This window comes from Macaca nemestrina, chromosome 7 (assembly GCF_043159975.1).
Source record: "Macaca nemestrina isolate mMacNem1 chromosome 7, mMacNem.hap1, whole genome shotgun sequence".
In the NCBI taxonomy this organism is placed as follows: Eukaryota; Metazoa; Chordata; class Mammalia; order Primates; family Cercopithecidae; genus Macaca; species Macaca nemestrina.
The window spans coordinates 30476468-30498672 of record NC_092131.1 but is presented as its reverse complement, the minus strand read 5'-3'; the positions used below and the strand labels follow the sequence as shown (position 1 = coordinate 30498672).

Sequence of the window (22205 nt, the reverse complement as noted above, 5' to 3'; positions counted from 1 at the left end):
GGGTGCGGTGGCTCAAGCCTGTAATCCCAGCACTTTGGGAGGCGGATCACGAGGTCAGGAGATCGAGACCATCCTGGCTATCACGGTGAAACCTGTGATACTAAAAATACAAAAAATTAGCCGGGCGCGGTGGCGGGCGCCTGTAGTCCCAGCTACTCGGGAAGCTGAGGCAGGAGAATGGCGTGAACCCGGGAGGCGGAGCTTGCAGTGAGCTGAGATCCAGCCACTGTACTCCAGCCTGGGTGGCAGAGCGAGACTCCATCTCAAAAAAAAAAAAAAAAAAAAAAGCATTAAGACATAGGGTTTCGATATTTTTCAAAAGATCAGGAAAGCCAGGCACGATGGTGCGCACCTGTAGTCCCAGCTACTCAGGAGGCTGAGAGAAGAGAATTTCTTGAGCCCAGGAGTTCAAGGCCAGCCTGGGCAACATAGTGGGACCCTGTCTCTTAAAAAAAAAAAAAAGATCAAGAGTAAGGCTAAGGCAAAGATACCTGCTCTTACCAGTCTTATACAACACAGTACTAGACAGAAGTTCTAGGCAATGCAATAAGGCAATAAAAGGAAATTAGAAGGCATGGACATTGGAAAGGAAGAAATGAAACTGTCTCTATTCATACATGACATTATTATCTATGCAGAAAACTCCAAGGAATCTTTTTTTTTTTTTTTTTTTTTTTTTGAGATGAGTTTCATTCTTGTTGCCCAGGCTGGAGTGCAATGGTGCGATCTCAGCTCACCGCAACCTCTGCCTCCTGGGTTCAAGTGATTCTTCTGCCTCAGCCTCCCAAGTAGCTGGGATTACAGGCATGCATCACCACGCCTGGCTAATTTTGTATTTTTAATAGAGACAGGGTTTCTCCATGTTCGTCAGGCTAGTCTGGAACTCCTGACCTCAGGTGACCCACCTGCCTTGGCCTCCCAAAGTGCTGGGATTACAGGCATGAGCCACTGCACTCAGCCCAAGGAATCTATTTTTAAAACCTCCTAGAACTAATGAATTCAGCAAGGTTGCAGGATATAAAATAAACATATAAATATCAATTGTATTTATATATAATAGTGACAAACATGTGGACACCAAAATTGAAAATGTTATTTCATTTATTGTCACTCCAAAAAATGATATACTTAAATGTAAATCCAATAAAACATGTACAAGACTTGCATAATAAAAACTATAAAATGCTGATGAAATCAAAGAATATCTAGATAGAGAGACATACTATATTAATGCTTGGGAAAACTCAACAAAATGACAGTTTTCCAAAAATTGATCTATAGATGTAATCATAAAATAAAAATTATTGACAACACCAGTTGCTGGTAAGGATGCAAAGAAACTGGATTATACATTGCTAGTGATAATATACACTGGTACTACTATGAAAAACAATTTGGCAGTGTCTTAAAAAAGTAAATATTCAACTACCAAATGACAATAATTACACTCCTGGTCATTCATTCCAGGTAAGCGGACACTTATGTTCACACAAAAGCCTGTATATGCATATTCATAACACCCTTATTCATAATAGCCAAAAACTGGAATCAACCCAGATGTCCTTCAACAGGTGAATGGTTAAACAAATTGTGATACAGCCATGCCATGGAATATTATTCAGCCATAAAAGCCACTATTAATACACATAACAACTTGGATGAATCTCCAGGGACTTATGCTGAACGAAAAAAGCCAGTCTCAAAAGGTGGCATACATATGATTCCATTTATATAACATTCTTGAAATGACAAAATTATAGGAATGAAGAACATATTAGTGGTTACCAGGTTTGCAGCTGTGAGGAGGCAACATGAAGAATTTGTTAGTGAAAGAAACTGTTCTATATCGTAACTGTATCAATGTCAATATCCTGGCTGTGATATTGTGCTACAGTTTTGCAATATCTATTTCCATGGATGGAAAATGGGTAAATGGGTACATGGGATTTCACTATTATTTCTTAACAATTTCATGTGACTCTGTATTTATCTCAAAAAAAAAAAATTATCTTGGCTGGGTGCAGTGGCTCACATCTGTAATCCCAGCACTTCGGAGGCTGAGGCAGGCGGATCATTTGAGGTCAGGAGTTCAAGACCAGCCTGGACAACATGGTGAAACCCTGTCTCTACTAAAAATACAATAAAATCAGCCAGGCTTACTGGCTGAATCCCAGCTACTCAGGAGGCTGAGGCAGGAGAATCGTTTGAACCTGGGAAGCAGAGGTTGCAGTTAGCCGAGACTGCACCACTGCCTGGGTGACAGAGCTCAACTCCATCTCAAAAAAAAAAATCTTGAATTCCAGTTTCTGGTCCAACATGTAAAAAGCTAGAAGTTGCCACTCTATCCTAACAATAATTAAAAAGCTGAACTAAAAAATCAATAACTCTTCTAGATGTGTAAGAAAGGTAGGGTCAAGAGCAAACTACTCTCCCTAAGACTGCAGGGACCAGAACGCAAATGCTCAGAATTAGCTTGCTAGAGGAGAAGCTCATGGGCTGAAACCTCTAGGGGAACCCAGTGCCAAGATAGGGAACCCGGAACTGTAACTGACAAGTTGCTGGAGGTTCAGAGTGGACAAGTCTGAGAATAAAAATGTCAGGGGGACCCAATTATTGGGGACCCTCACACATGATTTTTACTTCTAGGAGTTCAGCCATGTTCTCAGTGATATGTGAGAAGAAGCCCCTTGTGCTTCCGTCAGAGGGAGAGGAAAAGGAACCATTTTGAAATATGCCATCTTAGCAAGGTTTGCCCTTGGGAGAAACTATTTAACCAGAGCCAAACCTTCTGGGGTTTTGTCTGAGCCTGACTGACCTGGGGGAAGAGAAATAGCCAGTTCCAGTCAGGTCTGCCCTTCCACGTGGAAGGAGTGGGCTCCTCAACTCCAGCCCACTTTAGCCATCCTGTTCCACTGAAGAAGGAAAAAAAACCTGAGAAACATGTGTGAAGTGTCCAGAGCACAGGCTCACTCAAAGACTGAGACCTACTCATAGGACTATAGAACACCTCCCCTCCTCGACTCCTTACTACATTATTAAAGTCCTATTTACAGGCCAGGTGCAATGGCTTACACCTGTAATCCCAGCATTTTGGGAGGCCGAGGCAGGCAGATCACAGTGTCAGGAGTTTGAGACCAGCCTGGCCAACATGGAGAAACCCCATCTCTACTAAAAATACAAAAATTGGCTGGGTGTGGTGGCGGGCACCTGTAATCCCAGCTACTCAGGAGGGTGAGGCAGGAGAATCGTTTGAACTCAGGAGGCGGCGGTTGCAGTGAGCCGAGATTGCGCCATTGCACTCCAGCCTGGGTGGCGGGCAAGACTCCCCCCGTCTCAAAAAAAAGAAAAAAAAAGGCCTATTTACACCAGTTCTTTTTACCTGGTACATCATGTCTGACTATCAAGAAAAAGTTAACAGGCATAGTAAAAGCCAAAAAACAAAAAAACACCAAAACCCACACTTTGAAAAGGTAGAACAAGCATCAGAACCACATATAGGAGGAATATTGGAATAATCAGACTGGGAATTTAAAATAACTATGAGACCAAGCAAGCTGACTCGCTCCTGTAATCCCAGCAATCTGGGAGGCCGAGGTGGAAGGATTGCTTAAGCCCAGGAATTCAAGCTTGGGCAACAAAGTGAGACCCCAGTCTCCACAAATAAAAAACCTAGCCAGGCATGGTGGCATGTGCCTGTGGTTCAGCTACTCGGGAGAGGTGGGAGGATCACTTGAGCTTGGGAGATTGTAGCTGCAGTGAGCAGTGATCATGCCACTGCACTCTGGCCTAGGTAACAGAGCAAAACCGTGTCTCAAAAAATAAAATATGACTAATATGTGAAAGGATCTAATGGATAAAGTAGACGGCAAGAACAGCCAGACTACGGAAGCAGAAAGAAGGAAGTTCCAGGAACCAAAAATAAATACTACTCATCAAAAACACTGTGACAGATATGAAGAATGTCTTTGAGGCCCCTATTAGTAGACTGTACATGGCCGAGGAAATAATCTCTGAATTTGAGGATATTTCAACAGAAACCTCCAAAACTGAAAAGCAAAGAAAACAAAGACTGAAAAATACCGAACAAAATATCCAAGGGCTGTGGGACAACTACAAAAGATGTAACATGCATATAATGAGACTAGGAGGAGGAGAGAAAGGAACACAAGAAATATTTGAAACAATAGTGACTGAGAATTTCCCCCAAATTAATGTCAGACACCAAACCACAGATCTAGGAAGCTCAAGAAGACACCAAGCAGGATAAATAACAAAAACAAACAAAAAACTATACCTAAACATATCATTTTGAGACTACCGAAAAACAAAAATAAAAAATCTTGAGATAAGCCAGAGGGAAAAAAACACCGTACCCATAGAAAAACAAAGAGAAGAAAGCTGATTTTGAGAATCATGTGAGCAAGGAGAGAGTGCAGTGAAACATTTAAAGTGCAGGAGGAAAAAAAAATCACTAACCTAGAACTCTGTGCAAAGTTATCCTTCAAAAGTGAAGGAGAAATAAAGACTTTACCAAACAAAAATGGAGGGAATTTGTTGCCAGTAGACCTGTCTTGCAAGAAATGCTCAAAGAAGTTCCTTAGAGAGGAGGAGAATGATATAGGTCAGAAACACGGATCTACATAAAGAAAAGCAGAGCACTGAAGAAGGAACAAGTGAAGATAACTTTAGTTTTTCTTACTTCTAATTGATCTAACAGATAACACTGTAAACCAGAAAGTATCTGAGACAAGTGTCAGTCAATTTAGAAAGTTTATTTTGCCAAGGTTGTGGCTATGTGCCTGTGACAGAGCCTCAGGAGGTTCTGATGACATGTACTCAAGGTAGTCGGGGCACAGCATGGTTTTATACATTTTAGGAATACAGGAGACATCAATCACTATATGTAAGATGTACATTGGTTTGGTCTGGAAAGATGGGACAACTTGAAGTGGGGTGGGGTTTCCAGGTCATAGGTAGATAAGAGACAAATGGTTTTATTCTTTTGAGTTTTTGATAAGCCCTTTACTGAATACACAATTTATAGGAACAGTCTGTTATGCCTTAGAATGGCTTAGTGAAACAATAGGGCAAATGTTTAAATGTATGTTGCAAAGTTGTAGGATACAAGATTAATATGCAAAAGTAAGTCTCTTTTCTATATACCAGCAATGAACAAGTGGAATTTGAAATTAAAAACACATTACCATTTATATTAGCACCCCCCAAAATGAAATACTTAGGTATAAATCAAACAAAATATGTACAAGATCTATATAAGGAAAACTACAAAACTGATAAGAGGAATCAAAAAACAACGAAATAAATATAGAGATTTCGTGTTCTTGGAGAAGACTCAATACTATAAAGATGTCAGTTCTTCCCAACTGAATTACACATTCAATGCAGTCCCAATCAAAATCTCAGGAAATTATTTTGTGGATATTGAAAAATTGACTCTCTAGTTTAAATGGGGCCAGGTGCAGTGGCTCACAACTGTAATCCCAGCACTTTGGGAGGCTGAGGTGGGTGGATCACTTGAGGTCAGGAGTTCGAGACCAGCCTGGCCAACATGGTGAAACCCCATCTCTACTAAAATACAAAAATTAGCTGGGCATAGTGGCAGGTGCCTATAATCCCAGCTACTAGGGAGGCTGAGGCAGGAGAATTGCTTAAACCCAGAAAGCAGAGGTTGCAGTGAGCCAAGATGGTGCCACTGCATGGAGCATGGGCAACAGAACGAGACTCTGTCTCAAAAAAAAAAAAAAAAAAAAAGTTTAAATGGAAGAGCAAAAGACTCAGAACAGGCTGGGTGTGATGGCTCATGCCTGTAATTCCAGCACTTTGGGAGGCTGAGGCAGGAGGATCACTTGAGGCCAGGAGCTTGAGACCAGCTTGGGCAACATAGCAAGCTCCCATCTCTACAAAAAAATATAAAAAATTAGCTGGGCAAAATGGTGTGTACTTGTAGTTCTGTAGTTCTAGCTACTCAGGAAGCTGAAGTGGGAGGATTGCTTGAGCCCAGAAGGTTGAGGCTACAGTGAGCCATGATTGTGCCACTGCACCCCAACCTGGGCAACAGAGCAAGACCTTGTCTCAATGACAAAAAAGACTCAGAATAGCCAACTCAGTATTGAAATAGAAGAACAAAGTCAGAGGAGTAACACTACTCAACTTCAAGACATACATTAAAGCTACAATAATCAAGACAGTGTGGTATTGGTGAAAGACAAATAGAGTGGAACAGAATAGAAAGCCCAGAAATAGACCCACATAAATATAGTTAACTGCTCTTTGACAAAGGACCACAAGCAATATAATGGAGAAAAGACAGTCTCTTCACAAATGGTACTGAAGCACTTGGACATCCACGTGCAAAAAAGAAAAAATGAATCTAGACACAAACCTTACACCCTTCACAGAAGTGAAGTCAAAATTTGTCACATTCAGCACTATAAAACTCCTGGAAGATAACATAGGAAAAAATCTAGCTGAACTTGGGTTTGGCAATGACTTTATAGTTGTTAACACCAAAGGCATGATCCATGAAAAAAATAATTGACAAGCTGAACATAATTAAATAATTTAAATTAAATAACTAAAACTAAAAGCCCCTGCTTTGTGAAAGACACTGTCAAGAGAATGAAAACACAAGCCACAGACTAGAGAAAATATTTGCAGAAGACAGATAAAGGACTGTTTTCCAAAACATACAAAGAATTCTTAAAATTCAACAATAGGAACACAACCCAATTTAAAAATGGGCTGGAGACCTTAACAGACACCTCACCAAACACAATATACAAATGGTCAGTAAGCATATGAAAAGATGCTACACATCAGGCCAGGCATGGTGGCTTATGCCTATAATCCTAGTATTTTGGGAGGCCAAGGCAGGCATCACCTGAGGTCAAGAGTTCAAGACTAGCCTGCTAACATGGTGAAACCCCATTTCTACTAAAAATACAAAAAATTAGCTGGGTGTGGTGGTGGACACCTGTAATCCCAGCTACTCGGGAGGCTGAGGCAGGAGAATCGCTTGAACCCAGCAGGCAGAGATTGCAGTGAGCCAAGATCGTACCATTGCACTCCAGTTTGGGCAACAAAAGTGAAACTCCATCTCAGAAAAAAAAAAAAAAAAAAATACAAGGAAAATTTGACAGGAAAACTATATAGTTTACAACATTAATTAAATATTACAATCTTAAAGGAGAGGAGAAACAAAAATCTCATTAAATGCTTAAAAGGGAAACTGATAAAATTTGAAATAGGTTTTCTTAAAACTTGAGAAGAGTAAAATTAGAATGAGTAAATTAGGGCTGACAAACTAATAGAAGGAAACTTTTTGTTTTTATTATGGAAATTTTAAAACAAAAATAGAATGAAACATAGAATAGTATTAAGTAAAAAAGAATTTAACAAAAAATAGTATAACGAAACTCTGGGTGCCTATCACTCAGATTTAACAATTATCAATTTATAGCTAATCTTGTCTCATCCAAAACCCCACCTCTACTCCTTTACCCCCATCTGCTGGATTATTTTGAAGGCAATCCCAGACACTATATCACTTGATAGATTTATCACTAAAAATACAAAAATTAGCCAGGCGTGGTGGTGTGTGCCTGTAGTCCCAGCTACTCGGGAGGCTGAGGTGGGAAGATCATGTGAGCCCAGGAGGTGGAGGTTGCAGTGAGCCAACATTACACACCACTGCATTCCAGCCTGGGCAGCAGAGTAAGACCCTGTCTCAAAAAAATAAAAATAAAAACAAAAAAGTTAATGGAGGCCGGGCGCGGTGGCTCAAGCCTGTAATCCCAGCACTTTGGGAGGCCGAGACGGGCGGATCACGAGGTCAGGAGATCGAGACCATCCTGGCTAACACGGTGAAACCCCGTCTCTACTAAAAAATACAAAAAACTAGCCGGGCGAGGTGGCGGGCGCCTGTAGTCCCAGCTACTCGGGAGGCTGAGGCAGGAGAATGGCGTAAACCCGGGAGGTGGGGCTTGCGGTGAGCTGAGATCCGGCCACTGTACTCCAGCCTGGGCGACACAGCGAGACTCCGTCTCAAAAAAAAAAAAAAAAAAAAAAAAAAGTTAATGGAAAAAAAAGGCCCACCAAGTGCTCAACATTTAATTAAAATAGACCTACATCATGGCACATCATAAAATTTCAAGATACTGAGGTCAAAAGATCTTATAAGCTTCCAGAAAGGAAAGAAACAGGTTTCAGACAAAAGATTAAGAATTAGAATGGCACTGTGACTCTCAGCAGCAACTCTAGAAGCTGAAAGACAATGAAACAATGCTTCAAAATTCCCCCATCCAAGTACTAACCGGGCCTGACCCTGCTTAGCTTCCGAGATCAGATGATATCAGGCACGTTCAGGGTGGTATGGCTGTAGATGCAATGCCTCAAAATTCTAAGGGAAAATTATTTCCAACCTACAATTCTATACCTGGCTATGTTCTCGATAAAATAGGAGTTTAGAATAAAAGCATCTCAAAGAGTATGAAAATTATTTCAATGCACCCTTTCTCAGGAAGGTACTGCAGGATATGTTTCCCCCAAATTAAGAAGTAATTCATGAGAGAGAAATAAGAGATGTTTCCATGACAGGAAACAAGAAATCCAATACAACAGAAAAGTGAGGGGAATCCCTGGGATAATGAAAAAGAAAAATCTCCAAGTCAAAAGTGAATCACAGGCATAGAAAATAAACTGTCCATTGATGATTGATTGGAATACAAAAGATAAGAGGGGAAGAAGAATCTAGGATTACTTCTAGGGTTCTGACTTGAACAACTTGGTGAAGCAGCATATAATTAGGTAAGAAACATTAGAAGAGCAGGTATAAGAGCAGGTATGTTTTTGGATGTGGTGAGTTTGAGTGGAGATGGTGAATACACAGTTACCTAGGCATAGCACTGACATTTAGGCTAGAGATGGTCAGTGTAAAGATGGCAACTTAAGTCCCCAAAGTGGAAAAGATCACCAGGAACAAAGTATGGAATGAAAAGAAGTACAGCGTGAAAAGAAAAAGGCCTAGGATAGAGCCCTGAAAACACCCAGATTTAAGGGTGAGGCAGAGGAGGAGCTAGCAAAGGAGGGGCCGGGGAGTCAGGAAGAAAATGAGAACGGGAGGGATCACGTCAGCCTAGAGAAGAGGCTGCTTCAGGAAGGATGGCATGTTCAATAATTAAGGAAGAAAAAGAGTTTAAAGCATCCAGTGGATCTAGTGACATGGAAGTCACTAGTAATAAGAGCAATAATCTTTGCATATTAGATTATCAAAGATCAAAAATATTTATTTGATAGTTATCAAATAGAGAAGCGGCACCCTCATATGTTGTTGGTAGAAATGTAAACAAGTACCACATTTTTTATAAGCAATTTGGGAATACCTATCAAATATCAAATATAAATATGTATAACCTTTGACCCAGAGATTCTTTCACATATGCCACCAAAATACTGGTCCAAGTGCGCAAAGTACAGGAATGTTCAAAGCAGGCCGGGCGCAGTGGCTCACGCCTATAATCCCAGCACTTTGGTAGGCCAAGGCGGGCGGATCACTTGAGGTCAGGAGTTGGAGACCAGCCTGGCCAACATGGCGAAACCCTGTCTCTACTAAAAATACAAAAATTAGCCGGGCGTGATGGCACAATCCTGTAATCCCAACTACTCGGGAGGCTGAGGCACTTGAATCACTTAAACTCGGGAGGCAGAGGTTGCAGTGAGCCGAGATTGCACCACTGCACTCCAGCCTGGGTGACAGAGCAAGACTGTCTCAAAAAAAAAAAAAAAGTAAAAGTAGCCCGTAATGCAAAATTGGGGATAGGACGAGGAACTACATCTCTATCAAGTGAGACAGGGTGAATAAATTTAATGAAATAAATGTGTCTGGTGGACACCTAGGTAGCTGCTCATAAGTGAAGTAGCTATGATTGTACTAACATAGAATGGTAGCTGTGATACAGTAAGTACAAAAGCAGAATGCATAGTTCCCATGTGTATAACACTGTATATATAGGAATAGATGTGCATATACATTATAACAATATAAATCTTTGTAAATGCATAGATATAAATATATAAACTGTTAGAGGTGAAATCTATGAAACAGGATTTGGAAGGCAAAGGACGACATTTACTTTTCCACTCTTTGAAATTCTTTACAGAAAGGTATGATTTTTATCAGTGTTTAAAGAGAACACGAAAGGATAAAAGAAAAAAGTATTAACTAAGCAGAGTCTGGGAGAAATGAGAATGGCCAGCTGTCTGATGCCCTTACCTTTCCTGAGACAAGTTCTTGCCATAGGCTTTGCTGACAAAATCTGTTATTTGAAACTTTGGGCAAGATGCTGTGTCTTTCCCACAGTCTTCAAAGTGCACGGAGAGAAAGAGTTCACTCAGAAGCTGCAGCACTTGGGAGTGGGCCATGTTTCTTGCTGTGCATATGTTTAGGGCCGCATAAAACACTCCCTCCAACCACTTGATCTTGAGGATTATTCCCCCTACACATCAATGAGAAGGTAAATACCAGTTAGCACCACCAAAAATGGTTGCAGAGAACCTAGAATAAACCCCTGACCGTGAATAGCCACCTTTTTGAATAGCCACCTTTTTTTCAAGACAGGTTGGTAATATGAACCACAAGATAAACACTCCTTCCTGAGCCATAAGCCCTACTTGTGCCCTTTATAACACATCATGTGTTGACCATCCCAAAGGCGGACAGATACGACTAATGTAGACATTGCTAATGGTAAAAAGTGTCTCTAGAATAGTCGTTGCTAATAAGGAGAAGGAACTGGAGAAAACTGCAAGATTAGAACAGGGAAAAGCCATTTTAGTCCAACATTACATCCTCCTATTGAAATAAGCTATCTCCTCTTTTGGTTTTTAGTTTGTCTTTAACAAGTCCAAATGATCAAGCTTCTCAGCTCTTCCCAAGTAGCTCTCCTGCAGTACCTTGTGCCTTGCACACACACACACACACACACACACACACACAGAGAGAGAGAGAGAGAGAGAGATTTAATAAGACAGCAATGGGCCAAAAGGAAAGTAATTTTCAAAAGAATGCCAGAAATATGCTGAGCCATGACCAGCAGGACTGTAGGGACAGGTAGCTTGAAGAATCGTAGGATCTTGGAGAGCAGCTATGACTTTCTTATTGGCCCCCCAGATGCTGACAGAATCTTCACCATACTGATACTGAGGCCGCAAGATATTGGTGTGGTTCAACAGTAGTTTCAGCCTGGAAGTAAAGCCAAGACAGGGAGTGCAATGCCAGGACTGGAATAAATGACCACATAACCCACTGTGTTTACATCCAACCCATAAACAGACTCCCCCACACAGCTCAGAGATAAATGCGGGTCTGGGTCTGTGCTGAGAACACTAATTAATTGGACTGTTCATCCACCTAACAAATCCTTCCTTATTGAATGTTATGTGCCAGGCACTGGGCTAGAAACTAAGTGTGCAGAAATAATACTTGACACATACTTTCAGTAACTTTTCATGTTATTGACTGATGATTTCTCTTCTCATTGATGCATAAGGAGAATACTTCAGTGTTCAAGTAATGGGAATAAATGTTCTATTGCAATTGTAAACCTTTGTACAGCAAAAAAAATGGTTTGTGGGTACTATTTGTGGGTAAGCAGGGAAGTTACAAAGAAGATTGGCTAACTATGTTCTTCTACAGATAAAGTTGCTTCCCCTTATTACTGGAAATGACCAGCTCTAAGAGGTAGGGGCTACAGTGGAGGTGGGAGGCAGAAGTCAGAGATAGGGAGACAGAACAGTTGTGCCAGTTCCGTTCTCACCCTAATAAGATACCTAGGTAGTGGGACGGCAGCTACAAAGCTGTACACAATGCTGGTCTTCTCAAGGCTGGTGTGAATTTCTACGCAGATATTAGGCAGCTGAGATGGCAAGCAGCAGAGGAATATCACGTCGGCCCAACTCACCAGATCAGCGTTATGGTAAAAGCATTTGATTCCCAGCTTCTGGAGCTCACCTGGGAGGGAAAAAGGAAGACAGAAAGAGCACAGTACTAAGGAGTTTGACCTGAACATCAACTATGGGGAGAGGGTGATCATTATTTTAGCTCAGTAAATCAACCCAAGTCTTGTTGCTCCATAAATCAGAAGATATTCCTTCCTACAGGACTTCTAAAAGCCATGCAGCAATGCCCTAACTCTAGTACTAAAGCAGCAGTAGTAGCTGAGACTACAGGCACGTGCCACCACGCCCAGTTAATTTTTGTATTTTTAGTAGAGCTGGGGTTTCACTATGTTGGCCAGGCTGGTCTCGAACTCCCATCCTCAGATGATCTGCCCATCTCGGCTGCCCAAAGTGCCGGGATTACAGGTGTGAGCCACCACACCTGGCCTACAATTCATCTTTATCTTACTTTTAGATCAAGTGCTAGAATATTTCCGATTTTTTTTTTTTAAGACAGGGTCTTGCTCTGTCACCTGTGGTGTGATTACGGCTTACTATAGCCTCAACTTCCTGAGCTCAAGGGATCCTCCCACCTCAGCCTCCCAAGTAGCTGGGACCACTGGTGAGTGTGACCATGCCCAGCTAAGTTTTTTATTTTGTGTAGAGACAAGGTCTCACTATGTTGCCTAGGCTGGCCTCAAACCCCAGGACTCAAATGATCCTCCCACCTCCACCTCCCAAAGTTCTGGGATTACAGGCATAAGCCACCATGTGCTGCCCAGACTTTTTTTCTTTAGGAAGAAAAAAAAATCTCAGAGAAGCCTTTTACTCCAATGTACTGCAGGATAACCATGTGTCAGATAATATACAAAGTACTTTACAGTGTCTAAGGTGTAACCCTCACAAGGACCTTATGAAGCAGAAATGAGTAGCAGTCTCATTTTACAGATGAGGAGACTGAGGATTCAAGAAATCATATGACTTTTCCAAAGTTACAGAGCTGCTGGCTTGAGGTGGTGGAAAAGACTAGGAGTGTGGAAGGTATAAATCAGAGGCTGAGAGGAGTTTGCAAATATTTAACAGTTTCTGTAAAGTATATACAAATTAATTTTATTAGGATATTTATAAAAGAAGAAAGACTGGCAACTCATGTAGTTGCATAAAAACACTTACTGGTAGTTCATTTTTTTTTTTTTTTTTTTTTGTTTAGGCTAGAGATGGGATCTCACTATGTTATCCAGGCTGGTTTCCAACTTCTGGCTTCAAGCAATCCCCCTGCCTTAGCCTCCCAAAGTGCTGGGATTATGGGTGTGAGGCAATATGGATTTTCAAAAGTATAAACCTAAAGTGTACATTCACATCTGGTGATATGTCGTAAATGTCATTGGAAAACAGAATATAACAGACATTGGCGAGTGACTTCTTATGTTAACCACTGAGAGTACATGGCAAATGTAATGCTGCAGTTATCTAGATACTGATAAACCTGGAAGAAAGATGATTTGGTTTGGCTCTGTGCCCCCACCCAAATCTCATCTTGGAATTGTAATCCCCATGTGTCGAGGGAGGGACCTGGTGTGAGGTGATTGGATCATGGAGGCAGTTTCCACCATGCTGTTCTCATGATAGGGAGGGAGTTCTCACGAGAGCTAATGGTTTAAACATGGCAGTTTCCCCTGTGTGCTTTCTCCTCCCGCCTTGTGAAGAAGGTACTTGCTTCTCCTTCACCTTCCACCATGATTGTAAGTTTCCTGAGGCCTCCACAGCCATGCAGAACTGTGAGTCAATTAAACCTCTTTTGTTTATAAATTACCCAGTCTCAGACAGTATCTTTATAGCAGTGTGAAAACAGACTAATACAACAGGACAAAGTTTACAAAACAGGCATATCTATCATTCTCTCATGTGTTGTTCTCATTCTTTTCACGTGCATAGAAGCTGATGTTGAGCATTTTGAATTCTTGTTTCCTTACACAACACACACTGACATTTTACAACTATAATTTTATTCTAATAAATACATTGCTTTGCAAAGAATATATGTACTTTGTTGAAATATCACATATATTAGTCCTATTGATGGGATAAATATACCTTGACTGGTAAGATTTTTTTGTTTGTTTTTTTTATAAGGCAGAGTCTTGCTGTCATCCAGGGTGGAGTGCATGGTGCGATTTTGGCTCGTTGCAACCTCTGCCTCCTGGGTTCAAGCAATTCTCATTCCTCCCCTGTAGCTGGGATTTGAAAGTATGTGCCATCATGCCCGGGTAATTTTTGTATTTTTAGAAGAGATGGGGTTTGGTCATGTTGGCCAGGCTGGTCTCAAACTCCTGGCCTCAAGTGATCCACCTGACTCAGCCTCTCAAAGTGCTGGGATTACCAGCGTGAGCCACCATGCCCAGTTGGTAAGATTTTTTTCTAGTTTCCTTAGGAATATAGGGGAAAAAAAAATGGCCAGGTGTGGTGACTCACTCCTGTAATACCAGCACTTTCAGAGGGTGAGGCGGGGGAGACTGGTTGAGCCTAGCAGTTTAAGACTAGCTTCAGCATTACAGTGATAGCCTGTCTCTATTTATAAAACCAAAAAAGAAAAAAACATTACAAATCAATAAGAAAAATAAACCTTGGCATGGTGGCTCACACCTATACCCCAGTACTTTGGGAGGCTAAGGTGAGTGGATCACTTGAGGCCAGGAGTTTGAGACCAGCCTGGCCAACATGGCAAAACCCCATCTCTACTAAAATATTATACAAAAATTAGCTGAGCATGGTGGTGTGTGCCTGTAATCCCAGGTACGTGAGGGGCTGAGGCATGAGAATCACTTGAGCTTGGGAGGCAGGGAGGTTGTAGTGAGCCGGGATCATGCCACTATACTCCAGCCTGGGTGACAAAGTGAGATTGTGTCTCAAAATAAATAAATACATAAATAAAGTAAGAAAAATATGGGTACTTCAACAGAAAATATGGTCAAAAGCACCTCAAGAAAATATGACATAGTAATAAAACCTAAGAAAATAAAACTCTTCTAGTGATTAATGAAAGACATATTAAAACAAGAAAATAACGTAAAGCATATTAAAATGGTGATGTTAAAAATGATCCCAGCACTGACCAGGGTGTAGTGAAATGGGTATTCTTATGCAATGTTGGTAAAAAAGTATACCTGAAAACCTTTTGGGAGGTCAATTTGAAAAAATACATTAGAAGTTTCTTTAAAAATTACAGATACCTACCACATGACCCAGCCATTTCACTGCCTGGTATTTACCCAAGAAAAATGAAAGTAGTTGCCCACATGAACACTCATATACACGTATTCATGGCAGCTTTATTTGTAATAGCCGAAACTGGAAACAGCTTAAGTAAACCAAATGAATAAACTGTGGAATAATCATGCAAGGAAATACTACTCAGAAATAAAAAAGGATATTGATATATAAAAAAACTTGGATATATTTCAGCTGGGCATGGTGGCTCACACCTGTAATCCCAGCACTTTGGGAGGCTGAGGAGGGAGGATCACTTGAGGTCAGGAGTTGGAGACCAAACCTGGCCAACATGATGAAACCCCGTCTCTATTAAAAATACAAAAAATTAGCTGGGCATGGTGGTACGTGCCTGTAATCCCAACAACTTGGGAGGCTGGGGCAGAAGAATCGCTTGAACCTGGGAGGCGGAGGTTGCAGTGAGCCGAGATTGTGCCGCTGCACTCCAGCCTGGGCGACAAGAGTGAGACTCTGTCTAAAAAAAAAAAAAAAAAAAAAAAAAAAAAAAAAAAAAAAAAAAAAACCTTAGATATATTTCAAACAAATTATGCAGTGTGAAAGAAGTTAGACTAAAAAAACACTATAAACTGTATGATTCCATTTATATAAAACTCTAGAAAATGCAAACTAATCTATGGTGACAGAAATCAGATTGTTGGTTTCCTGGGTGGAGAGCTACAGGGAAGTGGACAGAAAGGGATTACCAAAGACAAGGGGCAACTTTTAGGGGTGATGGGATACGTTCATTACCTTGTGATGGTTTCACAGGAGTATACGTGCGAAAACATCAAATTGTACACTTTTAACTGTGTGCCATTTATTGTATAGAAATATTTTAGGGCCGGGCGCGGTGGCTCACGCCTGTAATCCCAGCATTTTGGGAGACTGAGGTGGGCAGATCACCTGAGGTCAGGAGTTCCAGACCAGCCTGGCTAACATGGTGAAACCCTGTCTCTACTAAAAATACAAAAAAAAATTTAGCTAGTCATGGTGGTGTATGCCTGTAATTCCAGCTACTGGGGTGGCTGAGGCAAGAGAATTGCTTGAACCTGGGAGGCAGAGGTTGCAGTGAGCTAAGACTGTGCTCTCCACAATCTGCACTCCAGCCTTGGTGGCAGAGCGAGACTCAGTCTCAAAAAAAAAAAAAAAAAAAAAAAAAAAAATATTAATAAAGCTGTACCAATTCTTTGACCTAATAACTTTATTTGGAAAATTATGTACAAGGAAGTTCAACTAAATAAGGTACAGTTAACATAAATTATAGTACATCCATACTTTGGGATACTACACAACCTTAAAATCTTTTTTTTTTACATTAATCTCTTACTAATATAATTAACATTTTAAATCCTGAGATGAAAACAGAGCAAGGAAGAATGGTGTAGGGTGTCTGGTGGTCTCAGCCACTGCTGGGCACAACTACAGAGTCTGTGCATCCAAACACCAGATACAGCAAGCACACCCTGCTAGGGAGAAGCAAGGGAGTGTGCTCAAAGCCTGCTGGGGTAACCTTCTACTGTGGGAAAGTGGAGGGGCTTAAAATCATTATTTCTTATTGATTGATTGGAGACAGAGTCTCACTCTGTCGCCCAGGCTGGAGTGCAATGACGCGATCTCAGGTCACTGCAACCTCCGCCTCCTGGGTTCAGCCTCCTGAGTAGCTGAGACTAAAGGCACCCACCATAACACCTGGCTAATTTTTGTATTTTTAGTAGAGACTGGGTTTCAACATGTTAGCCAGGCTGGTCTCAAACTCCTGACCTCAGGTGATCTGCCCACCTCGGCCTCCCAGAGTGCTGGGCTTACAGACGTGGGCAAATCATTATTTCAAAAAATGTTAAAACAATATGAGAATATGCTCATGATACATTATGTAAAACAAGCAGAATACAAACAACTATATATAGTGTCAATTACTGATATAGAGAAAAGAAAACATGGGAAGGAAATGATAACCTGATTATAGGTAGTTGTACCCTTCCTTATAGACAAATTTTCTATAATATGCATATTATTTTACATTTTTTATTATTGAAGTATAATTTACATATAATGCAACACACAGATATGAAGTATATAGTTTGATCAGTTTTGACAAAAGCATACACCCATTTAACCCATACCTCTCTCAAGATATAGAACATTTTCATCTCCCCAGAAAAAGTTCCTTTGGGACTTTCTCAGTCCATCTCCCCAGAAGAAATCATTGTTCTGATTTCTTTTTTTTTTTTTTTTTTTTTTTTTTTTTGAGACGGAGTCTCGCTCTGTCGCCCAGGCTGGAGTGCAGTGACGTGATCTCAGCTCACTGCAAGCTCCGCCTCCCGGGTTCACGCCATTCTCCTGCCTCAGCCTCCCGAGTAGCTGGGACTACAGGCGCCCACAACCGCACCCGGCTAATTTTTTGTATTTTTAGTAGAGACAGGGTTTCACCGTGGTCTCGATCTCCTGACCTTGTGATCCGCCCGCCTCGGCCTCCCAAAGTGCTGGGATTACAGGCGTGAGCCACCGCGCCCGGCCTCATTGTTCTGATTTCTATCACCATAAATGGAATCATTACAAAACTTTTTTTTTTTTTTTTTTTTTTGAGACGGAGTCTCGCTCTGTCGCCAGGCTGGAGTGCAGTGGTGTGATCTCAGCTCACTGCAACCTCTGCCTCCTGGCTTCAAGCAATTCTCCTGCCTCAGCCTCCTGAGCAGCTGGGACTACAGGCACGCGCCACCCCGCCCAGATAATTTTTGTATTTCTAGTAGAGACAGGGTTTTACCATGTTGGCCAAGATGGTCTCAAACTCTTGACCTCGTCATCTATGCACCTCGGCCTCCCAAAGTGCTGGGATTACAGGTGTGCCCACTGCGCCTGACCACAAAACATTTTTTAAAAGCCAGTAAATGTCATTTTTAAAAACATAAGGCCAACTGCAAATGCCTGGAACTGTATAACACCCAACCAGACCCTAACTGATTCAGTCAGAAGATCTGAACTCTGTATGGAAAGCTTCCCTCTATCAAAGATCCAGAAAGATAATTCACCACCAAGGGCACAGGGAGGAGAGATGGATATAAAACATATACATGGAGAAAAAAAGTTGCTTTAAAGAACAAGAGAGAAAGTTATGCTTCTAACCTTTCTTAGGTCTAGCAAGCTGAGAACTCCACACGCTGTATGCAAGGACTCCTCTTTGGAGGACCCTTTCAAAATGGCTTTGTTGACACCTACACAGCACAACCAAGCCCCCTTTCTCCCACACACCGCTGCTCACCCAGAGCCTCTGGCCTCCGAGTGGAGATCCGCAGGCTTTCAGCAGGGATGGGGACGAGCTGCAGCAGTGTGCCAGCCAGCTGCTTCCCAAGGTGGCCACCTCCAATGATGCCCACCTTAAACTCTTCAGGAGTGGCTGAATTAAGGGAGTCAATTGAGAGATGTCTGGAACTTTGATTCTCATTTAATGATGCTCTGGAGAATGAACACACAGACACATACATAACATAAATACGTGCACACACTGTAGTTCTTTTTTTTTTTTGAGACAGAGTCTCGCTCTGTCACCCAGGCTGGAGTGCAATGGGGTGATCTCGGCTCACTGCAAACTCCGCCTCCCAGGTTCATGCCATTCTCCTGCCTCAGTCTCCCCAGTAGCTGGGACTACAGGTGCCCGCCACCACGCCTGGCTAATTTTTTGTATTTTTAGTAGAGACGGAGTTTCACCATGTTAGCCAGGATGGTCTCCATCTCCTGACCTCGTGATCTGCCCACGTTGGCCTCCCAAAGTGCTGGGATTACAGCCGTGAGCCACCGTACCCAGCCTAGTTCTTCTTAACTGTCAATCTCTGATGATTTCTGCTTTGTCATTTAAGGTGCTTGGTGGCACCTTAAGTACTTCGGAGATAAGGCATTTCAACTGTGTGTCATTTATCCAGCCTCACTAGGGAATGAAATGTTCCTCCTGAGTTAATTTTCCAGAAACAAAAGTATAACCCTTTTCAAGGGACCAAAATTTAAAATGTTTTAAATGAACATACTTTGTTACATGTATTATGCTTGTCTGGTTAAACAGTCTGAATATTTAATCATTTCACTGGCTCAGTACACCATTGTGAACAGTCACTATCATACAGCATACTGTAATGTCTATAACACATTGTGGGCCAGTCCCCTCATGTTTTGTTTGTTTCTGTGCAGACATCTGTCAATTTTTTTTTTTTTTTTTAAATCATGGTTAAAAAACACAGGCTGGGTACGGTGGCTCCCATCTGTAATCCCAGTACGTTGAGAGGCCAAGGCAGGTAGATCACTTGAGCTCAGGAGTTTGAGACCAGCCTGGGCAACATGGTGAGACCTCGTCTCTACAAAAAATACAAGAATTAGTGAGGCATGGTGGCGCACACCTGTAGTCCCAGTTACTCCAGAGGCTGAGGCGGGAGGATTGCTTGAACTCAGGAGTTTGAAGCTGCAGTGAGCTGTGCTCGTGCCGCTGTACTCCAGCCTGAATGACAGAGCAAGACCCTGTCTCAGGAAAAGCACACACACACACACACACACACACACACACAGCATGAACTTTACTATCATAACCATTTTTAAAGTGCACAGTACAGTTGTGTTAATTATACGCACATTGTCGCTAGGCATGGTGGCTGATGCCTGTAACCCCAGCACTTCAGGAGGCCAAGTGGGTGGATCACTTGAGGTCAGAAGTTTAAGACTGGCCTGGCCAACATGGTGAAACCCTGTCTCTACTAAAAATATAAAAATTAGCCCAGCATGATGGTGTAAATCTGTAGTCTCAGCTACTCAGGAGGCTAAGGCAGGAGAATCTCTTGAACCTGGGAGGTGGAGGTTGCAGTGAGCCGAGATCCACTACTGCACTCCAGCCTGGGCAACAGAGCGAGACTCCATCTCAAAAAAAAGAAAAAAATAGATAGATAGACAGACAGATATAGATACAGATATAGTTGTGCAACAGATCTTTAGAACCTTTCCATCTTGCAAAACTGGAACTCTATATGCTTTTTTTTTTTTTTTTTTTCCAAGACAGAGTCTGCCTCCATTGCTTGAGCTGGAGTGCAGTGGCACAATCTCAGCTCACTGCAGCCTCCACCTCTCACATTCAAGCAGTTCTCTGCCTCAGCCTACTAACTAGCTGGGATTACAGGTGCATGCCACCACACCCCATGCCCAGCTAATTTTTGTATTTTTAGTAGAGATGAGGTTCTCCATGTTGGCCAGGCTGGTCTCAAACTCCCCACCTCAAGTGATCCGCCCACCTCCACCTCCCAAAGTGCTGGGATTATAGGTGTGAGCCACTGCACCCAACCTGAAACTCTATACAATTTTTCTCTCTCCCCAGCCCCTGGAAACTACCATTCTATTTTCTGTTTCACTACTTTAGATACCTCATATAAGTAGAATTATGTGGTATTGTCTTTTTATACATGGTTAATTTCACTTATCATAATGTCCTCAAGCCTCATCCATATGAATTTTTGGATTTTTTTTCTATCTTCATGAAAAATGTCATTGGGATTTTGATAAGGATTGCAGTGCATCTGTAGATGGCTTTAGGTAGTATGGACATTTTAAAACTAAGTCTTCCAATCCATAAACATGGGATGTCTTTCAGTTTATTTGTGTCTTCCTTAATTTCTTTTAACAATGTTTTGTAGTTTTCAGTGTACAAATCTTTCATGCCCTTACTAAGTTTATTACTAAGTATTTTATTCTACTGGAGGCTATTGTAAATGTGAATTTCATAATTTCTTTTTCAGGTTGTTCATTAGTGTACACAAATGCAACTAATTTTTTTTTAGTATGTTGATTTTGTATCCTGCAACTTTGCTGAATTTGTTTACTACTTCTAACAGTTTTTTTCTTAATGGAATCTTTAGGGTTTTCTACATGTAAGATCATGTCAGCCTGAGCACAGTGACTCATGCCCGCAATCCCAGTACTTTGAGAAGCCATGGTGGGAGGATTGCTTGAAGGCAGGAGTTAGAGATTAGTCTGGGCAACATAGCAGGACACTGTCTCTACAAAAAAATTAAGTTAACTGGGTGTGGTGGTGTGCATCTGTAGTGTAGCTACTCAGGAGGCTAAGGCAGGAGAGTCACTTGAGCCCAGGAGTTCAAGGTTATAGTGAGTTATGCTCATGCCATTGCACTCCAGCCTGGTGGACAGAGCAAGATTTTGTCTCAAAAACAAACAAACAAAACATGTCATCTGTGAACAGAGACCATTTTATTTCTTTTTTTTTTTTTTTTTTTTTTTTTTTTGAGACGGAGTCTCGCTCTGTCGCCCAGGCTGGAGTGCAGTGGCCGGATCTCCGCTCACTGCAAGCTCCGCCTCCCGGGTTCACGCCATTCTCCTGCCTCAGCCTCCCGAGTAGCTGGGACTATAGGCGCCCGCCACCTCGCCCGGCTAGTTTTTTGTATTTTTTAGTAGAGACGGGGTTTCACCGTGTTAGCCAGGATGGTCTCGATCTCCTGACCTCGTGATCCGCCCGTCTCGGCCTCCCAAAGTGCTGGGATTACAGGCGTGAGCCACCGCGCCCGGCCCCATTTTATTTCTTGCTTTCCAGTTTGGATGTCTTTTATTTCTTTTTCTTGCCTAATTGCTCTGACTAGGATTTCCAGTACTTCAACAGAAGTGGTAAAAGTAGGCATTTTTGCCGTGTTTCTGATCTTAGAGGAAAAGCTTTGAGTTTTGATTTTTTTTTTTTTTTTTTTTTTGAGACGGAGTCTCGCTCTATCATCCAGGCTGGAGTGCGGTGGCGTGATCTCGGCTCACTGCAACCTCCGCTTCCCGGGTTCATGCCATTCTCCTGCCTCAGCCTCCTGAGTAGCTGGGACTTCAGGTGCCCGCCACCATGCCCATCTAACTTTTTATATTTTTATTAGAGATGGGGTTTCACCGTGTTAGGCAGGATGGTCTCGATCTCCTGACCTCGTGATCCACCTTCCTCGGCCTCCCAAAGTGCTGGGACTACA

The 22205-nt window shown here is 41.9% G+C and overlaps 1 protein-coding gene across 1 annotated transcript in view; it reads right to left on the bottom strand.

Moving 5' to 3' along the window:
* The window catches only part of LOC105495841 (NADP dependent oxidoreductase domain containing 1), a 38297-nt gene that overhangs the window by 4273 nt on the left and 11819 nt on the right, over positions 1-22205 (bottom strand). Inside the window, exons 3-6 of the mRNA XM_024797292.2 lie at positions 18482-18675; positions 11848-12028; positions 11109-11260; positions 10292-10514 (exon numbers count right to left, since the gene is read on the bottom strand). Of these exons, the coding sequence (XP_024653060.1) occupies positions 10292-10514; positions 11109-11260; positions 11848-12028; positions 18482-18675 (750 nt within the window). The remainder of the gene's footprint in view (positions 1-10291; positions 10515-11108; positions 11261-11847; positions 12029-18481; positions 18676-22205) is intronic.